Source organism: Seriola dumerili, unplaced genomic scaffold (assembly GCF_002260705.1).
Source record: "Seriola dumerili isolate Sdu_G_001 unplaced genomic scaffold, Sdu_1.0 BDQW01000017.1, whole genome shotgun sequence".
NCBI classification, from domain to species: Eukaryota; Metazoa; Chordata; class Actinopteri; order Carangiformes; family Carangidae; genus Seriola; species Seriola dumerili.
In genome coordinates, this window is record NW_019174272.1 from 11,290,862 (window position 1) to 11,309,826 (window position 18,965).

Sequence of the window (18,965 nt, forward strand, 5' to 3'; positions counted from 1 at the left end):
GAAAAAGGCCCTAAATACAGTACTTGAATTAATGTACTGACCTCCCACCACTGTTGACACTGTTGTATCTTGTGTTACATGATTTTGAAAAGCTTTAGGGCTCAATTGTTTCAATAGTGGATTTTTGTTGTCAATAGCGTTCTGCACCCGGAACCTTTGTTATTAAACAAAAGTTTCCCTTCGGAAAAGATATTTCGTAGTACATGCTAAAAACTGGTAGCGGAAGATAAACAGAAACCTTGTTCAACATGGCAGAGGTAAGCTAACGATGAATTTGAACCTTATTTTTCATACGTCAGTAGTATGTGAAGAATTTATTACTAACGTCACAGTTTTTCACGTTTTCTCGGAGTATGTCTGATAGAAAGACAGCGGGAAAGTTGACCACCGTGAGCCTGGTAGCTCACCGGTCGGTCGGTAACTTGCCTGGTAATGTTTACTACATCTTTGCCAACACGCTGGGATATGTATAAAATGACTCATATGCGGCAGTTTCGGAAAAATGTTTTATCTCAACGAGGAGCCAAGCTGCCTATAGATACTAGCTTGGTTTGAGAAGTAATTGGTAATTTGCTAATACCTTATCTACCGGCTTAGCTTGGCCATAGAGCAACATACTGGCTCCAGGGCAGGGATGTGGCTGTGGATACATCATTTAAACTTTGTTCCCTGATAGAACAAAGATGGCAGTGTCGGAGGAGTCGCGTGCTGAAGTAGTAACAGTGAACACAAGTTCTCAACAGCTCTGTGGAGACTTAATAAATCTCACAGACAACTATATTAGATGGTGGTCTAGTGCTGGAAGGACAACATCCCATATAAACATAAGAAATGTGAAACACCTGGATTCCACACCTTAAATAGTAAATGAGCCTTTTTCACAGCAGACGTTTTGACTTGTCATAATGGGAAGAGCACAGGACTAATTACGTTAATGATGGCTCTGTTCTAAAGTGTCCCAGTGAGATGTGGCAGTCATACTGCACATACAGGACCCTGAGACTGAAGAAGCTAAATTAAATTCAGACTTATTATTATTATTTACACCAAGAGCTGCAGGGATTATTTGATTAATCGATTGACAGAAAATTAAAATGATTTGTTAATTGATTCATCATTTACATAATTTTTAAAATCAAAAATGCAATGCCAATTGAATACGTTGGGATCTTGGACCTTGGTCAGGCAAAACAGGCAAGACATTTAAGCACATCATTTTATGTTCTACAATATATCTGATTCTATATTAATGAAATTATTGATGGATTAATAGATAACATCATTGGCAGATATTAAAAATAAGCATTACTTTTCAGCTTTGCACCTGCAATTTTTCTACTGTGGCATGTCAACATGTTCCTGTAAAAAAACGTCTGAATACCTAGCCTGTAATACATTAGTTGTTTGTTTTCTTGCTTTACATCAAACAGCCTGCTTTGCAGAATGTCTTCACAACATGGAGACACTGTAACTATGCTGTAAACATAAGAACCTTGACCAAGATGATACCCATAACACCAGGGTTCATTGTAATTCATACAGATTATGAGAAAAATATGTGCAATTTGGAATAGATTAATTTTTAGATTGTCAAACCCTGAAAGTGTAGAGATGATTAAAATTGTAATCTCTTGTTTCCACAGACTCACAGCTTGCAGGACATGAGGCAACAGGCAGCCATCGCTGCCAAAGTCTTCCTTCAGAGAGACTATACGAATGGCACTGTGTGCCAATTCCAAACCAAGTTCCCCTCTGAGCTGGAGACCAGGGTAGGATACACCTCTTCACTTTATTATTCAGAGTTTTTCCATCACACTAATGCATAAAAATGGTTGGCAGAGCACCATCTTCTCTCTCCCTTTGACAAACACACAAACCATTGACAATGGATCCATCTGTCATAGTTGGACTGGCCGTCATTGGGAGCACCAGGAAAAATCCTGTTGCATCAGTGGGCCAGTAGACTATGAAAAAATGCATAAAGCTTTTACTGTCCCCGTCTGTCTCTTTACTACCCCTTTCTGAATATCTGTCATTCAGGGTGTGCATGAGAGTGTGTTGTGTGTCAATGCCAGAACTTCTTTGTTTGACACAACATGAAGAAGTGGAGCTGTATATTGTTCATTTGCCACACCTTATATATGGTATTACTTAATAATTACAAAAAGAACTTCTGGTTTTACTTTGGCTTTGTATTATCCTTTACATATCTGCTTCCTAGTCATAGTCGCAGTAAGAGCTGGAGCCCTTCCCATCATGCACTGAGTGAAAGGCAGAGAAACTAGTCACTAGTCCCTCACAGGGCTCATACAGTATCTAGACACTTTGCCAATAAAATCTAAGGGCCAGTTCAGAGTGTTCTCCATAAACACATGTTAAACCTGTGTGTACACGGAGAACATTCAAACACAGGACTGCTTTGAGGCTGCAGTGTAAACCTTTGAGCCGCTCAGTCTGATTGGTTTATTGTAACCTGCAGACTGTAGCTACTCTGAACCAGATCGTTCTCTATTTTCAGATAGGAAGAAAAACATTACCATAGGGATGAAGAAGAGTAATGAAATATTATAATTTTGCTTAATGTTCAGGAAAATACTGCTGAATGGTTCATTTATCATAGCAAATTATCCATATCAGAATGAAGAGTTGCTGTTCTGGCCCTAGGATAAAAAGAAAATTGCTGCTGAAATCCGCATGGAGCCAAAAGTGAAAAATACTGAGGAACCCTGCTGGACTGTGTCCTTATGTGAACTTCATGGTGGAAGTGGGTTAAGAGCAGGCATCGGTAATGATGTGAAGGAGGAAGAGCAGGTCGCTGAGCCTGAACAGGCTCTACGCCACATTAAAGATGGTGCCAGCCAAACAGTCCAGAGTTCGCAGGACACAGAACTGCAGTTTTGAAATGCACGCACCACATGAAAAGAGCAGCTTCACAACACTTCAACCACTTAAACTAGTGGTTTATTGGCACTTCCTTCTTGATTGGGTGGTCTCCCATGTTTTTCGCGATGATTCGGTTCACACACACACACACACACACAGATACACACACATTGTCATAGGTCACATTTGGGGGAGATTACATGGATTTACATTGATTTCCTGGAGACTTACCCGAACCACTGCTTACCTAACCTTTACCAAACCCTAACCTTAACCAGTGACCCAAAAAGTAGCCTATGACAAACACAGACACACACACACACGCCCACTCAACTGCAGGACGAATGGTTTTCCTCTGGGAGGTAAAAGCTTGAGTCCCCTACCATAAAATGTTCTTCCCACATATACTGTATGTTTTTAATGATTTTCTGTAATCCCTGTTTATGAAATATGCAGTATGATGCCAAAGTGTTTAGTGGCTTCCAAATTTAGGCCAGTTGTTTATGTCAGTTTGTGAGGATGTTTGCAGAACACAATGTTCAAAAAAGCTTCATTTTATTTGGGGCAGTGTTTTTTATCCCAATATCTGATTTTTGTCATGTAGTTGCCTTGTTTTGCAAAGGTCTGCATGCTGTAACATCACATTCTTGCAGACAATTATCTCAGGCTGTGGGATTTATTATTTTTGGTAGCTCTTTCCTGTTTAAATACTTTTGGAGAATTGTACCAAAGAACCTGGAAAGCACTGAGTTTTGTAAATGTATTTGGCAGTTTGCTTGCCAAACCATTCAAGAGTGTTTCATTAACCCTAACTGACAGTTTTCTCTGACCTGTGTCTAATATTTATATCCTAAGTTTAGGATATGTTTAGTGACAGCTCCAGTTGCCCCCTTCCTCACTTCAATTTGTAAACCCTCTTCAGCTTTGGACTCTCATCAGGCATCAGGCGTAATGGAAAGATGGAAAAATGTGGTTTGAATCGCAGCCTCTGAATTGGAAAATTAGGAGGAGAACAAAGGCTCCCAATGGCGGGTACCAAACACGCCTTAGACTACTGATGTGTTGGAGCTTGTTGTTGCATTCCTTGGGCACAAGGGAGCAGAACATTGGAGGCTTTTCATAGGCTCAGGAGGCCCCTGGCTGGCTCCTCATCTGCTCTGGAGGCTCCTTCTTCATTTTCCCTCCGAATCACAGAAAAATCAACGGATCCATTCTGGGCCAGCATGGGACTAGTGTCGACACCCCAGTCAAAACCGCCTCTGAGTTCAAACGTCCTCCACCCTCCATCAGTCTTCCCTACAGAAGACTTTCATTTGAGGAATTCTTCAGAAACACTGGTTTGATTATCAGCCAGCTGTGGTTTTAGTTTGTATCCCAAAAAGCTGTCTGCAGTATAGGGAACAGCTGAGCTGCATCTTTATCTTCATCAAGGTGTGTCTGTGCCATTGGCGAAGGAGAAAGCATCAATATTCCTCGATGGATTGTCACCCTGTGTGTCCTGCTTTCAGTGCGTTTGTTGTGTCAGTTATTAAATGAAAACTTTCTGAGACCATATGGCAAAGGCATCCTAATAATTTCAGGTGGTGTTTCCAGTGCGGGAAGGAGGCCCAGCATTCCCTTGATGTATGACCAGTCCAAGAAAATTCAGCCTCTCATTTATCTAGAGATGGAAAGAGAAGGAGAAAATGATCTTGTGCTATGAAGACAATGTTTCCCCTCGAATATCCTGACAGGGCAGAAGGCACTCACACACCGTGCCTTGTCCTGTGATTTTTAACCCTTTGGTCTTCCTTTATGTTTCCATGTATTTCAGATTGACAAGCAGCAGTTTGAGGAGACAGTGCGGACGCTCAATAACCTGTATGCTGAAGCTGAGAAGCTGGGAAGCCAGTCATATATTGAAGGTTGTCTGGCCTGCCTCACAGCATATACCATCTTCCTGTGTATGGAGACTCACTATGAAAAGGTGACAAACATTGTAAATGCATAGGTTTAAATACAGTAGTAATGAATGGAGCTGGGTATTCAGAACATAGTACTTTTTGAGGGGCTGAATTCTTACTGTGACCGCAGTGTGAGTGGGTGCACCCAGTGTTGTGGCTATGCTTATGTCCATGCCTATTGTTGCGGTTGTGGCTTTGACTATGAATACAGCTATTGCTGTGGCTATATGGCTATGGCTATAACATTAGCTGTGGCTGTGACTAGCTGGCTATTCTCACAGCACTTAACAGTAACATTGGGAATTGTTAAGACAGCATTGTAACGCCAGACAAGCCAGCCAGGAGACTTCAGAAATAAAGTTGCATCACAACATTCACACTGCCGGCGTGAAGGTGTAGTGTTACACAAACATGTGTCTCACAGCCTTGCTAATCAAAACAGCCACAACAAGAGCTACAACCATAACAATGATCACCGCAACAGCCATTGTCATATCTAACCATGCATATAGTCTAATCTGAACTACAGCCTGGCCAAATTAGGGCTGTCCCTTTTTAAAAAAAAATCACTTTGAACTGCCATCTTATTTGGCCTAACTAATTCAAAGGTAATCCACATATCCTTGTACATAGATCTTATTTGTCCTCAAGAGTGAGTGTGGCAAAATACAGGCAGTCAGACGAGGTTGTACAGTTGATGTTGCTTTACTTGTTTCTGGTGCCTCTGCTGTCTCATTTAATTGCAGAAGAGTCAACAGATTTGTTATTGTTTTAGAGTAAACAGCCTTAAGGTCATTTTACCATCTATGGTGAAAAACTCAAAATACTTCTGCACACTGCCTCTCAGAAGCTTCAGTGTTGTGATTTTCCGATCGTCACGACTTTGTTCGCTGATGTAGTAGTTTTTTGGGGGGTTTTTTCCAGTTGTATTGTCAATAAAGTTTTAGAACATAACTTGAACATTTTAGATTGATTTTATAAAAGAAATGAAAATTAATTACAGACCGACAGGTTGTATGATTACTCGTTTTTAATATACAGAGACGATGTCGACATGACGTAGGCCTCAGATGAATGGAACTTCTATCTTTTTTCTCTTCCCAAATTGTTGAATAAAACTGATCAATACACATTATGTGAAATATTTCAATCTAGTGTAATGTATTATTACCCAATAATGTCAAGACAAGGTCCAAACTATTTTTTTTGTTGTACCTGCCAAGACATGCTGTTACTATTACTTATTTTTCCGTCACCTGCTCACTTGTCCAAGCTCCTGAGGTCATAGGGTGCGGCCAGCTCCAGGCTCCAGCACTGTTGGCGCTGTGCTGCTACTGGGAAGATGACCCAGGCATACAGGAGGAGAAGTTATCAATTATATTGTTTAAATAAATAAAAAAAATATCCCTCACAGTTTCCTAAAGCCCAAGGTGATATATTCACATTACTAGTTTTGTCCGACCAACGTTCCAAAACAACAAGATATTAAATTTACAATGATAGAAAACAGAGAAAAGCAGTAAATCCTCACAATTAAAAAGCTGTGAGTAGGACGTTTTTGGCATTTTTGACTGAACAATGGCTTCAGGCACAACTTTGGACTATTGTATTATGGCCTGTATTGAGACAATGTGTAACATCTGAGAATTATGACCTCTTAATGAGTTTCCAGAAAAAGTATAATTTTGGTAAAACTCATATACAATATGGGCACAAATATTTAAAAATATCCAAAAGATACCCACCCCTAATAATGAACATGCTGGATCTTGTTCTGGCTTCTGCTTGTAGACATATTAATGACACACTATAGTCAACATTGAAGATGATTGAGGCGGTTTAGTGCTGTAAGCAGTTGTGTTGCTGCTGTGTGGAATCTTTGAGCTTGGCTGTAAATCAACAATTTTATGACCTCTATGAGAGCTGGCAAATAAATTGTATTTATAGTCAACTAAAATCCCTTTTGGCCCAGTTCATATGGAATGTAAATGGATCAGTATGTCAGTGGTCTTTTCTTGTCTTATGCATTCGTCTTTCAGTGGACAGAAGTGTACAGGGATAAAAAACATTTGGCTTGGTTTGTGTTTTATGAGCACTCATAAAGTCATGCAATTTAAATTGACTGGTCATTACCAAAGTAAAAATGAAGTCTGTTATTCAGCACTTCAGCTCAAGAATGTGGTGGGGTTAGCTAGTTGGATCCTCTTGTCGCCTACTTAGCCAGACAGAGATTTGCTAGTTAGATTCCAGGTATCAGCAGTACAGTGTGTTTGTTTCACAGGTCAGATAAGACTGTGCATCATGCAGGAATTCAGCTTTCTTTTTCCCTGTTCACACAATCACTTCAATCACCTTTTGTGTGTATGACCAAATGCAACAGCATGAGTAACTTTGAGGAAACGCTGTCATTGTGTGCACCATTATCCTCATCACATTCATCACACTTTGCCTTCACATTTATAGGTGTATGCAAACGTTTGGGCAAATAACTTATGTTGTTGATTCTCAAGTGAAAATAAGTAAATACAACCCCTACAGTAATTACATAACCGCCACCACTACCACCCCCCTGCAAACAATTTGTGTAGACAGCTAAGAGGCTTTCTTTCTATTTTTGATTTAAGATTTTTCACCCACTCTTCCCTGCACACACAGCATGTTTAAGATCTACCCACAGATTTTCAGTGATGTTCAGGTCAGGGCACCATGGGGGGTCGCTCCGAAAGCTTTAGCTTGTTTTTCTTAAAATCGTTCATGCTTTGATTCATGTCGTTCATGACGTTCATGTCTGCTTTGGATCATTGTCCTGTTGTAGAAGCCTGCCTCTTTCCACTGTCAGTTTGTTGACTGACTGTAGGACATTTGCATCCAGAGTTTGTTGACATTTAGTGGAATCCATTCTACCATCAAAAACAAGTCTGACCAGATATTTGATACCAACCTGTGTAAAGTATAGTTTTTAATTACACCCTAATCTCATATTATGAAATTCTGAATATTAAAACACAGAACATGTTTAAGACTACACTGGTTGCAGGATGTTAATGCGAGTCTCGTATGTACTTGAAGAAAAATATAAGGAAGCATAAGGATGACGTCTCAATCAGAATAAAACCTTCAGGTATCCATGTTTTTATCGTTCTACCAGTCTGGTTTAAGCAGGTTTAAGCAGGTATAAGGGGTTGAATGTCTTACTCATACTCATACTTTGATTGATGGAACTAAAAGAAACATTTATTAAAAATGCCATACATTACTAATCTAAGTCTACAGCCAAATGATGGGGTCAGGATTAGCTAGGATTAGAAAAGCTAAGCTTATTGTGCAAAATAATTTAATGTCAATCCTGAATTCTCTCTGAAGGAATACCTGTTTTCATATGTTGCTTTTAAAAAACTAAAATAAGAAATTCAGGTTCTTAAATTATCAAAATGAAGCATATGCATTCTCTGTGAGAGTTTAGCATACCACTGGATTGCGGTCAATGTGAAACGACATCTGAAACTGTGATCTCTGTCTGTCCTTTTAGGTTTTGAAGAAGATTGCAAAGTACATTCAGGAGCAGAATGACAAGATCTATGCACCACGAGGCCTCCTGCTCACCGACCCCATCGAGAGAGGCCTGCGAGTTGTATCCTACACTTCAGTGCCTGTTACACCCAGGAAATACAGTTTCTTATCTTCTCTCAGGTGTTAATTTTCCATATGCCACATGTAGCTGTTCAGTAATATATTTATGTTTCCCTCCATTGCCAACAATGAGCTCCTAGATAACACAATGAAAGCAACATGAGAGCAGGCTTAAATCCAGAGCACCAACCTTGCAAACATTAGAGACACAGTTAAGGGTCAAAGCCACATTGTTTTTACAATAAAAAAAAACAACAAAAAAACAACCTTTTGGGGCGAGAATGAGCATGTTCAGAATATTTTGAGCAAATGTAACTTGTTAAACGTACCCTGAGATCAGGAAATGTGAAGGTAATCGCACCCGAGTTTTAAGTAGAACAAGGAGCTTTCACAATGACCTAATAGATGTAGTGATTTACAGGCCGCCTGCCCCCACTGTGTCTTTCCCTGTAACTGCTGGATGAAAATGGAAAGCAGCAGTCTGGGCAGCTTACAGGAAATCCAGAGCTATGTAGGGATACCCTGTAAAAACACCAGATAAAAGTTAGTATGTAATCCATAGCATCTGCATAAAATCAGCGGGTGCACCAACATCCTGGCTTTACCAGCATGTGTTTGTGGGGTGACTCAACATCCCAATTAATTGCAACTGGGCGGCAGTGGGAGATTAGGGATAACAAAATATGACTGAAATTGTTCACAGCCGAGCTTTGTTCCCTCTCGTGCCTATGATTTTATAGGGTTGACAGTGATCTGGATTATTTCTCCGACACTGTCAAGCTGCTTTGCTGACTTTGGCCCAGGAGCACTGGGAGATTGACAGGAATGTCCCACCTGAACTGTTGCTTTAACATTTGACTCAAGGAAATATGATGATCATATTTGTAATGTTCTGAAAATGTATGTTTCCCTCCAGGACCGAAGGGTTGAAATTATTTTTAATCACTTACAGTCCCCTCTCTTTATGTTAAACTGAGACTGCTATAGAGAGCTTACATCAAGAAAATGCTGGGAAATGCTGTTTTTTAAAGGCCGCTAAAAATATAAATAATTTAAAAAAAAGTTTGTCAAATAAGTCCCATCCTTTTCTAAACATACGAAGCGAGCCATGCAGGATACTGTTGAGAGAGGCTCTGTCTCAAGGCTGGATTTGTGGTTATTAACATAGTTCCAAATTATTTTGAGTGGGTTTTCTTACGACTGGAACATTACTCTGAAGTTCCGGTTTCACTTTGGGACTCTGTTTTGCTCATGATCACGGCTACAGATTTTCTTTTTTTTTTTCTTTTTTTTTTATTATTATTCCAAAAATCTGGTCTTTGACTTTTTAAACAAAACAGTTTTAAAGTCAAGCAAAATGAGGAATCATTTACACCTAGTGAGCCCTGAACAACACCTGCCCAGAGGCTTGAAGGAAAGTCTCTTTTTCCACAATAATCACCAAAAACCATTTCATCTTCAGTTTAAATTGCTCAGTACCATTATAGTGTATATTTCCTCATGTAAAAAGTGAGGAGAATTCAAATTTCAGTTGGTCGTAATTAAATGTAAAATGAAGCCAACCTTGCTCCAGATGTTTTTCCTTGACTGAATCCTATTAAGATTGAGGTCACCATCTTTGAAGACAGAAGTCTGACTAGATAAAAGCTGCCACGGTGAGTGTCATAATTAACATTCCCTTTTTACACATTCTTACTAGTACAGACCTGATGCTGGCCTGTTAAACATGTTCTCACACAAACAACATTTGTAAGCATCCAAGGACATTTTTTTAATTATAAAACACATTTTCTGATTCATTTTTGGGAAATATTACAAACAAAGGGGCTCGAGTCAAAGAGCAGTAATAAAATAGGTTCAATCTTTACGTGCCCGGCTATCCATTACTGACATGCAGAATGCCTCCTCATTCAAAGAAAAATCCCACATCAAAGTTAAAAGCATCTGTGAGTAATATCAATTAACTGCTTTACCGCTAGGAGGGTTGTTTTATCAGCGATTAAAGGATAATCCTGCTTACTTTACGACTTCACGTTGCATATTGCTCAGTGTTTTGTCACTTACTTCACTTATGCACATAAAGTCCACTGTCCAGAGCACACATTCACTGTGGTTGAAATCTTGCGACCTGAAGAAATATGTTCACCAGGAGTTCAGATTCAGATGTTTCGAACACAAGTATTTATTTGAAAGCTTGGTGCCAAGGAGAAAATGATGAGCAGCACAAAACAAGTGAATCATAGTTTCACACCAGTTTCTGGGGATGTCTTGTCCAGCAGGGTGTATATAAACCAGATGTCACATGTCCTTATCTCACTGTTGTTATATGTGTCTTCCTTTTTGTCCTTCTTCACTCATACTTTTCTGGAACTGGAATTGGACAGTTTCCTCTAAGTTACACTCCTCCCTACATTCTTATGTACACAACCTTGGCTACCCACGCTACAGTGGATAAAGGTGGCTCCATCTAGACACCATCAGTCATAATAGAAGCTGCATTTTACACCATTGTCTAAAATTGTGAGGTTGTTATGATCTGAACTCATGGAGCCCAGTAGCTGAGCCCAAAAAGTGATGAAGTGCCTGAAGCACTCTTACTACAGTTACATGTATTTAAGTAGCTGTAAGCAAACAATTACTACATTTTAGTTAAAATAGCCCATTTCCTTGTTTACTTTGCTGCCGGGGCTTCTACTGCATTCATGTCAAATCGGAGGAAGCTGGAGAGTCAGATATGGTGACTCAGTTTGAAAGCATTGTTTGCTGCCTGAGAACAAAGTAGAAAGCAAGAATTACAGCTTTAATGTCAGACACACAATGTAAAGAATAGCATAAAATGTTAATGCATGTTATATTTCTGTCTACAAAGCTTCCTTATGTTATTTACATTTGCAATGATTAATTTAAAATCAGCCAAAATGAAATTGCAGTGGATATTTCACATTTTCATATTATTATTATTATTGTTATTATTATTATTATTATTGTTCTCACATTTCATGTTGTTAATGTGAATGATTCTTCTGAGTAGGCAGGTTGTATTTACTGAGATTGTAAAGACATGAATGCAGCAGGGTACAGGAGCTGTCTTGCTCATAGTCATTAAAATCTCAACTCCCACAGATTTCAGACAATAGATAATAGAGACACACAACCGATGGTCTATGTTGTAAGAGGGTTTGGTCTTTGTAAAAACATATTCAGTGTTAACTCGGTGCAGTACTGCACAGTAACATCTGAAGACCTTGTTATTTTAACCATAATAAAACAACAGGTTTTCATTGCGTGCCGGTGGCTAAGATTTTAACTTATTTTTAACTTTTTAACTTTTAACAATCATTTAACAGATGTTTTCATCCAGAAGCTCTGGTGAGTCCGGGTGACTTCTTCACCGTGTGAAGTTTAATTCCACTTTCAGGAAGCCTTGTCATAATTGGTGGCAGCTGGCACTTTGTCGCAACTTTTGACTATTTTTTGTTTTTAAAACTTTGCTTGTGACTGAACATGGAGGAGAGGTTCCCAGGAACGGCTGTTCATTCAGAGACATACTGTATCTGCATTTTGATTTCTTAAATTTAGAACAGTGTCTGAGGGGGTGTGAGGGACGTACTGTAAAGCTATTGTAGATAAAGAGAGAGACACATAACTGTAACCTAACTGAAAGAACATAGGGCTGCTTCAGGATGGCTCTTGGGTTTATGCTGTCAAGCAAATGGCGTAAAAAGGACCTGAATGAACAATCATGAAAGTCTGTCATATACTGGTTACATTCACTTATATGCTGTGATGCGCAACTTACACATACAGCAACATAGGACCAAATTACATTTACCATTCCTGCATTTTCTTTTAAAACGATTCAGTGTCACCTTGATGCAGAATTTCTCATCTGCCAGCATACGTCCCAAACATTTATTCCTTTTTTGATGGTTCCAATCTTCCTTTTTGTCCTTCAGTTTTATTACACTGCAAATAAGAGCTTATTAAGACCAGCTCATCCAGGAAGTCTCTAAAAATGATTATATGAGGTTGTGTCTTACATTTGATCACAAACATTTTCTGGGAAATGTTTTTCATAGAAATATTGTCTTCCTCATTTTCCTTACCTTACCTTATAAAATTACTTTCATTAAGAGCATTCCTCAGCAGTTGTCATTCCATGTCACTTTTTTACTTTGTTTTGTTTGAATGCTAAAACCTTCTGAGACAACACAGTCTGATCATGAACCACAGATGGCTTTTATATATCTTCAGATTTTTCGCCCTGGCGGACGCCTCATGGTCTTTCACTCAGGAGAACATCTCATCCCATAAATTGTTTAAATCTCTGTTACAGTAAATCCCTTCTTTTTTCTTGTGCACAGAAGAAGACAGTGAAGCTCATTGTGTGGTGTCATCCTAAGATCTGCTGGGCTCAAATCATACTGAAAAGTACTTTGTATAGATGCTGGACAGACCCCAGTCTCCACTGTAGCGTAGACACCACCATCAAGCAGAGTAAGACATACCCCATAAATATTTGACCTATGGGGAATGTTGTATTTGGCATAATTTCTGAGTCCATAGATCCTTGTGGATGGATAAACCATTGCCCTACTACCGTACAGATGTATACAGGGATTAATCTTCTCGTTCGAAATTCCTGCTGAGCGCCTCGATACATACACATGTCCTGTTGAGGAATGTAAACCCAGCTCTTTTATAAGTAGCTGTTGAAAGAAGAGTGCACTGGAGCTTTGCCATGGTCAAAGACGAGGTAGACCACAGCCAGCAAGCAGACTGAACATACATACAGTGTATCCATCCCACCCAGTGTTTAAACCTCTTAATCCTGCATGGTCTCATCTCCTGTCTCCTCCAGGCTTAGACTGGTACATCACCTATCAGACCAATATCAGCCTTTTAATTAAAAGTTGTATTGGCCATCAAGTCGTTATTAAGCTCTGTCACAATTTGAGTTTTTTTTTTTTATTTTTTTTTTTTTTATAAATAAGCTTTACTCAATATTTATATGTATCGTAGTAGCAATCCCACAAAGAATTATCTCTGCAGAGCATTTTAACATCTTTCAGTTTTGTTTTTATTTTACATCCCACAACTTTACTGTTTTGATTCACTCCCACAGCTCTCAGTGTTGGTTTCAGCCACAGTCAGCAGCTGGTTTCAGCCAAAAAGCACTAAAAACCCAGCGCACACAACTAGCTGTTGAACATAATGGAGCATTTAATTGCCGTAGTGACAGATAACTTCTCTCAGGTGTTGAAGACTGAAACAGAGCTGAAAGGAGAGGCAGTTTAGAATTATTCATCAGGTGGTCAGATACATGATTCCAAAGTAATGCTGACTGTTGGATCTTAAAGATAGGCTGTTTGCTGCAGAGTTGGATCACAGTTCTGACTATTGTGGGTTCATTACTACAAGTTACCCTTTTTACATACTACTATACATAGCCATTGGAACAGTTGTCAATATATAAAATATTCATTGATACAATTGGAGACTTTCCACTCTGATAAACATGAAACACAAAAATTAAAGCTTCATTTTTTTTTTTTTTACTTATTATTAATTTAGTTTTAATTGCTTGAGCCTTTTTGGCTTGAAAGTGGGAAAGCATAAATAAAAGTTGACTTGATAATTTGTCTCCTGTAGCTCCGGATCCAAATATTACCAGCACCAACCATCATCACATACCTATCAAACCGTCCTCTCCCATCCTCTCGCCTTTCCCATTATGGCTGAAGGCCTGACAAGTTTAAAGCGGGACTTTTCGTTTTGGCTGGGAGCCTACCAGGTGAAGGGCTGAACAGTGTGATGGATCAGCCTCTAGTGGGATGACTGCAGTGTAGCAAAACCAGACTTGGCCCACACAGCTCCTGACTGCTGAGCATTCATTCAGAGGCAGATGGCGCCAAGTCGATGTCCTGGCATCTTGTCCAAAAGACATTCTGCTCCTGATAAGGTGTCGTTTGGCTCAGCATACAAACTCGCCGACTGGCCACAGCACGCCAGCAAACCTGTAAATTAGGCTGCACACATGAGAATATTTAGTGTCAGTGGGGAATGTTGGACAAGGCGGTTACATAAATGGTATTCATCATTCGTGTGTTGTTCTTTTCATTCCCTGAAACGAGTTTTTCCTCACCTGCAAAGAGTATTTTTACAGGCCGAACTAATGGACATTTTTCATTGAAATACATAGCTTACATTTTTATTGGCGTTTTTTTCACATTTGATAAAGCGTTTGTACAGCACTTTGGTCGGCATAGATCATATTAACACATTCATTATAAATACCTGACAGAACAATACCTGCTTTTGATACCAGTGCTTATATAAGAGTGAAATCAAACGCTCTCTGTATTTGATGCTTGTTGTGTAAACGGTGCCAGCTCACTCAGGGCTCTGTTTGCAGTGAGCCAGCAAACAGAACTGTAAATAACTATCAGTGTCAGTCAGGCCAGAGACAGTTTATGTTCTGTGTAAAGGGAAAATACACCAACTAAAAAGTTCCTGTAGATGAAAACGGAGAAAAAGTGACGGTACATTAATGTCAGGAACCACATCCCACAGTGTGTGACCCGGAGTCTCGGCTAACATCCCCACAATTATGTGAATGCAGAAAGCTAATGCAGACCTGAAACCATTGGAAAAGTGCAGAAGTTGAAGCACTGAAAGGGTCTGAAGTGTCAGTTGAGGCTTTAGCATTGAAAGGAGTCTGTTGAGGTGTTATTGATGAAATCAGTTGACGTGTCAGTTAAAGATTGATATCTGCAATAAGATTAAGTTTCAAGTGAAGTGAAGGTGATAAAAACAAATGCACTGCTAACAGCTAACCCAAACTGTCAGTGGAAGATTCAGATAAAAGCAGTGGACATGAAAGCACAGAAAGCAAGTGAATGGTCAGTTTAACAGGGGAGTGATGAGCTTCGTCACAGCAGATAAGGCCCAATTAGGGAGCGATTGTGTGTGTCTATGTCATCGGTTCCAAAGGTCTTAGTTTTCGCCTGTCCACACTGCAGTGCAACCCCGGAGTTTTCAAACTATAACGGGGCCAGCAGTGTTACCAAAAGACTCCGGTTTCAGGGCTTGGAAACTGCGGAGCAGTGTGGACGGGAGGTGAAAACGTAGCAAAAGAGATGCGTTTTAAAACTAAATGTAGTAGAGAGAGAGTTCAAGCACTTAAGTAGTTGAACTGTCAGCTGAAGCCCTGAAGGGGTTTGAAGTGTCAGTTGAAATGTATATTTTAAGAGGCCAACCTCTGGTTCACTGACCTTTTGTTTACTAGAGCTCCAGAGAGAAGCCTGAGAGAGGAGATGTAAAACTACATTGATGTGGTTCTTAAAACCACAAATATATCTTCTTATGGATCAACACTTGAAATAAAACACTGGAGAAGTGTAAAAGATAGGACCTTTTAAAAAGAGTTAGGTGTTCAGTTTAATAGTTAGCGTTAAAATCAGTCAAACATTAGTTGAAGATAAAGTGTCAGTTGAAATATAAGCAGCTGAAAGCAACTTATATGCGGGTTGATGGTTAATTAAGTACTGAAAGGAGTTTAGGTGCAGTGAGCTGAAGTATCAGGTAAAGAGAAAGAGATAAAACTGTTGAAATGTAAGTCAACATGTTGAGAGCAGCTGAATGTCAGTTCAAGTGGAAGTCTCACATCATTAATGACTGCATTCTATTTAGTTGGGCCACCTCAGGGCCACTTACTGAGCATGCTGACTACTGCTACGGTTTACTAGTACATCTATATGCAACAGAGCCGTTGGTATTGTTATCAGTTACATGTACGTTTCTAACTAATCTTTCTGTTTCTGTCACAGCTGTTTAGCTGAGCGTAGCCGCCCAGCACCAGTGCCCAGCTCCCTGAGGACCACCCAGACCTGCACCCTTAATACTGCGTCTCTACAATCTGTCCCTTTCCACTAATCGTCGTGTGCATGTCCCATTCAGAGTATCCTTTGTGACCGAGTTTGAGATTTCGTACCCGACAGTTATTCATGTATTATTTTATTTTTATTTGTGATATCTCTGTCTGCGTTTAATAGTTTTGAGTTGAAGTCTGTTATAAACCTGTATTAAGTTTGAGAAAAGCAAAGGATGTCATGCAAAACCTGGACTAACTGACTTACAGAATTTATTGACATTCAAGTTTTTGAGTATTTCTGGAAGTGTGAACTTTTCTATATTTCTTTCTTTTTTGGACATTCCTTTTTGAATAATGAAGCCAAAATACAGGGTAACTTATTTTTATGAAGGTTTATACAACTCACCACACCCATGCTTTAAGTGATTGTGTTGGCTGAACCACAGAAACAAGGAACTCTAGTTATCAGTGTGGTTTTCTGCATGTGCCGCTATTCACAGTTTCTGTACTTTTATTCTTATTCATGTATTCCTGCAAGGGTGCTTGTTTTAGTGTATGACCTTTTCTGCATGTTTCCTTTTGTAGGGTTTGATTTTATATTTACTACTGTGACTGCTTAACTTTGTCGGGATCCAAACATTCCAGTCAAACGGTCACAGATTCAAATATTCATGTACATCTTTCCTATTTATGCATTGATTTAAGAGATTCTTCTTTTGCTTCTTGAAAAGCCAAAACTTGTGCTTGCTCTGTATTTAGCATGTACTATTGTTAATGCAACTCCTCATGTCATGGTTATTTTTTTATTTGTAAACTGTGCTATGCATGGTGTTTGGTGACTACTGTTGATTTTTGACTCATGTCTAATAAGCATATAATTCATATATTAGTGAGGTTGCCTTTGACCGAAGTATTTAAAGTGCTCTTGTTAGTTGACAGTGCCTGTAATGGCTTTGAATGGTGCCTTTGTGTAAGTCTAAAGGTCCCGGTCACACCAGGATTTAACACAGCAAAGTTTTTCAGCAGTTTTTCCAGGCGAATTGACACGATTAGTGGATTCACTCGTGGGGGCAAAAAGTCTATCAGCACAAATATGCATCATATTCAACATTGGTGAACTTTTTCCTGCCAATATGCTCTGTTGACCAATAGCAAACAGTCTTGACAGTGACGGGCTTTGAAGGGATAGAGATCTGGATCGAGAAGATCCAAAATTGAGGAAGCAATCATAGCTTATTTACCTCTGTTGTACCATTCACTTTAACTTAACCCTCCTCTGGAGAGTATGAACTGCTCCACAGAAGGGGAATGGTTTGCAGACAGTTATGAGACAGGAGTACAAATACATCTTTTGGATAAACTGACAACGGACCCTTCTGTCGGATTGGCTAAAACCAACAACGCATACCTGTTTATTTGCACATAAAGCGGGGAAGTGAGATCCAGTCACAAGTGCTCACTCGAGACGCATGTGAAGATGCATTTTAAAGCCAGCATGTTTAAAGCTGACCACTTATGATTGGATCACTGAAGACCCATTTTAATGCTAGGTCTGAACAGGGCCATAGTGTCCTGTTAGCGGCCGAGCTAAGCTAGCAAGCAAACAGCAGACGATAAGCTTAGGTCGTTGTGCTTTATTTGTCATTTTGAGTAAAAGAAAAGTGTGCACAGAATGTCAGGGGGTAGGAAACAGAACAGTGCAGAGAAAATGAAGAAAAGTGGCAGTTAGCTCAGCAGCTAGCCCTGCGAGTACGGTCACTATGTCTCAAAACTTCTAGAGCTAATATTTCACAAAGCCATACCAAGTATTTTCACTGTGTCATTTTCTGGTGTGATCATGTCTAAACAGTGAGATTATGTCAGTCAGCTCTGGATTTTTGACAAGCAACTAAATTCCATGTTTCATGATTCTTAACTGTCTGTTATTTAGGCAGGAGTTTATGTTGCTCGGTTTATGTTAGTGAAACCTTAGCAAAGGTTGAATACGCTGTACACATGGCTGGACATGTTCAGATGCTCAGAAGCTAAAGGATGAACACTTATCTTGAATTATGATTTTTGTAAATAAAGTTTCATTAATAATTTTGATTTAGCTCATACTTTATTTATCTAGTTCTGTTAATCGAACTTTTCTAGGTTCTTTTTTCATTTGAAATTGAAATGTTTTATTAATCCAGAAGTTGTATCCTCATAAATAAAACTTGTACATATTTTACACCATATTGGTTTCTGGTTTTATTTTGGTGTTGACAGTCAATGTATAGTTTACGTTTTACAAACACACTTACACACTTGAGAGTAGTGCTATGAGACACAATTCCTGATGCTTGTTATGATTTAGATGCAGAAAACTTAAAAACTGAGAGCTGAATGAACTCCAGGGCTTCGTTTCAACTTGGTTTCCTTTCAAGGGCGGTATTCTGTGTTGTCTCTTAAGAGTTATATAGCAGGAAAGCTCTCCTGATTCCTCCAGAGCTGCACTATTTCTCACAGTGGAGATGAACCCTGACCAGACGAGGTTATATTCTCACAGGAACAGCAGAGTGATACATCGAGGAGGCGAGCCATCCTTCAACTGTGTGAACCTGAGTTTAAGAAGTTGGGTCTGCAAACTGATCTCTGTCAAAGGAAAGCAA

The 18,965-nt window shown here is 39.4% G+C and overlaps 1 protein-coding gene across 1 annotated transcript; it reads left to right on the forward strand.

The window, feature by feature from the left end:
* The first annotated feature begins 205 nt into the window (after positions 1–205).
* golga7 (golgin A7) lies at positions 206–18,528 on the forward strand. Its single transcript, XM_022759079.1, has 6 exons — positions 206–257; positions 1,644–1,769; positions 4,697–4,849; positions 8,356–8,457; positions 10,059–10,111; positions 16,286–18,528. The coding sequence occupies exons 1-5, from the start codon at positions 249–251 to the stop codon at positions 10,098–10,100; spliced, it is 432 nt and encodes a 143-aa protein (XP_022614800.1). The 5' UTR covers positions 206–248; the 3' UTR covers positions 10,101–10,111; positions 16,286–18,528.
* The last annotated feature ends 437 nt before the right edge of the window (positions 18,529–18,965 follow it).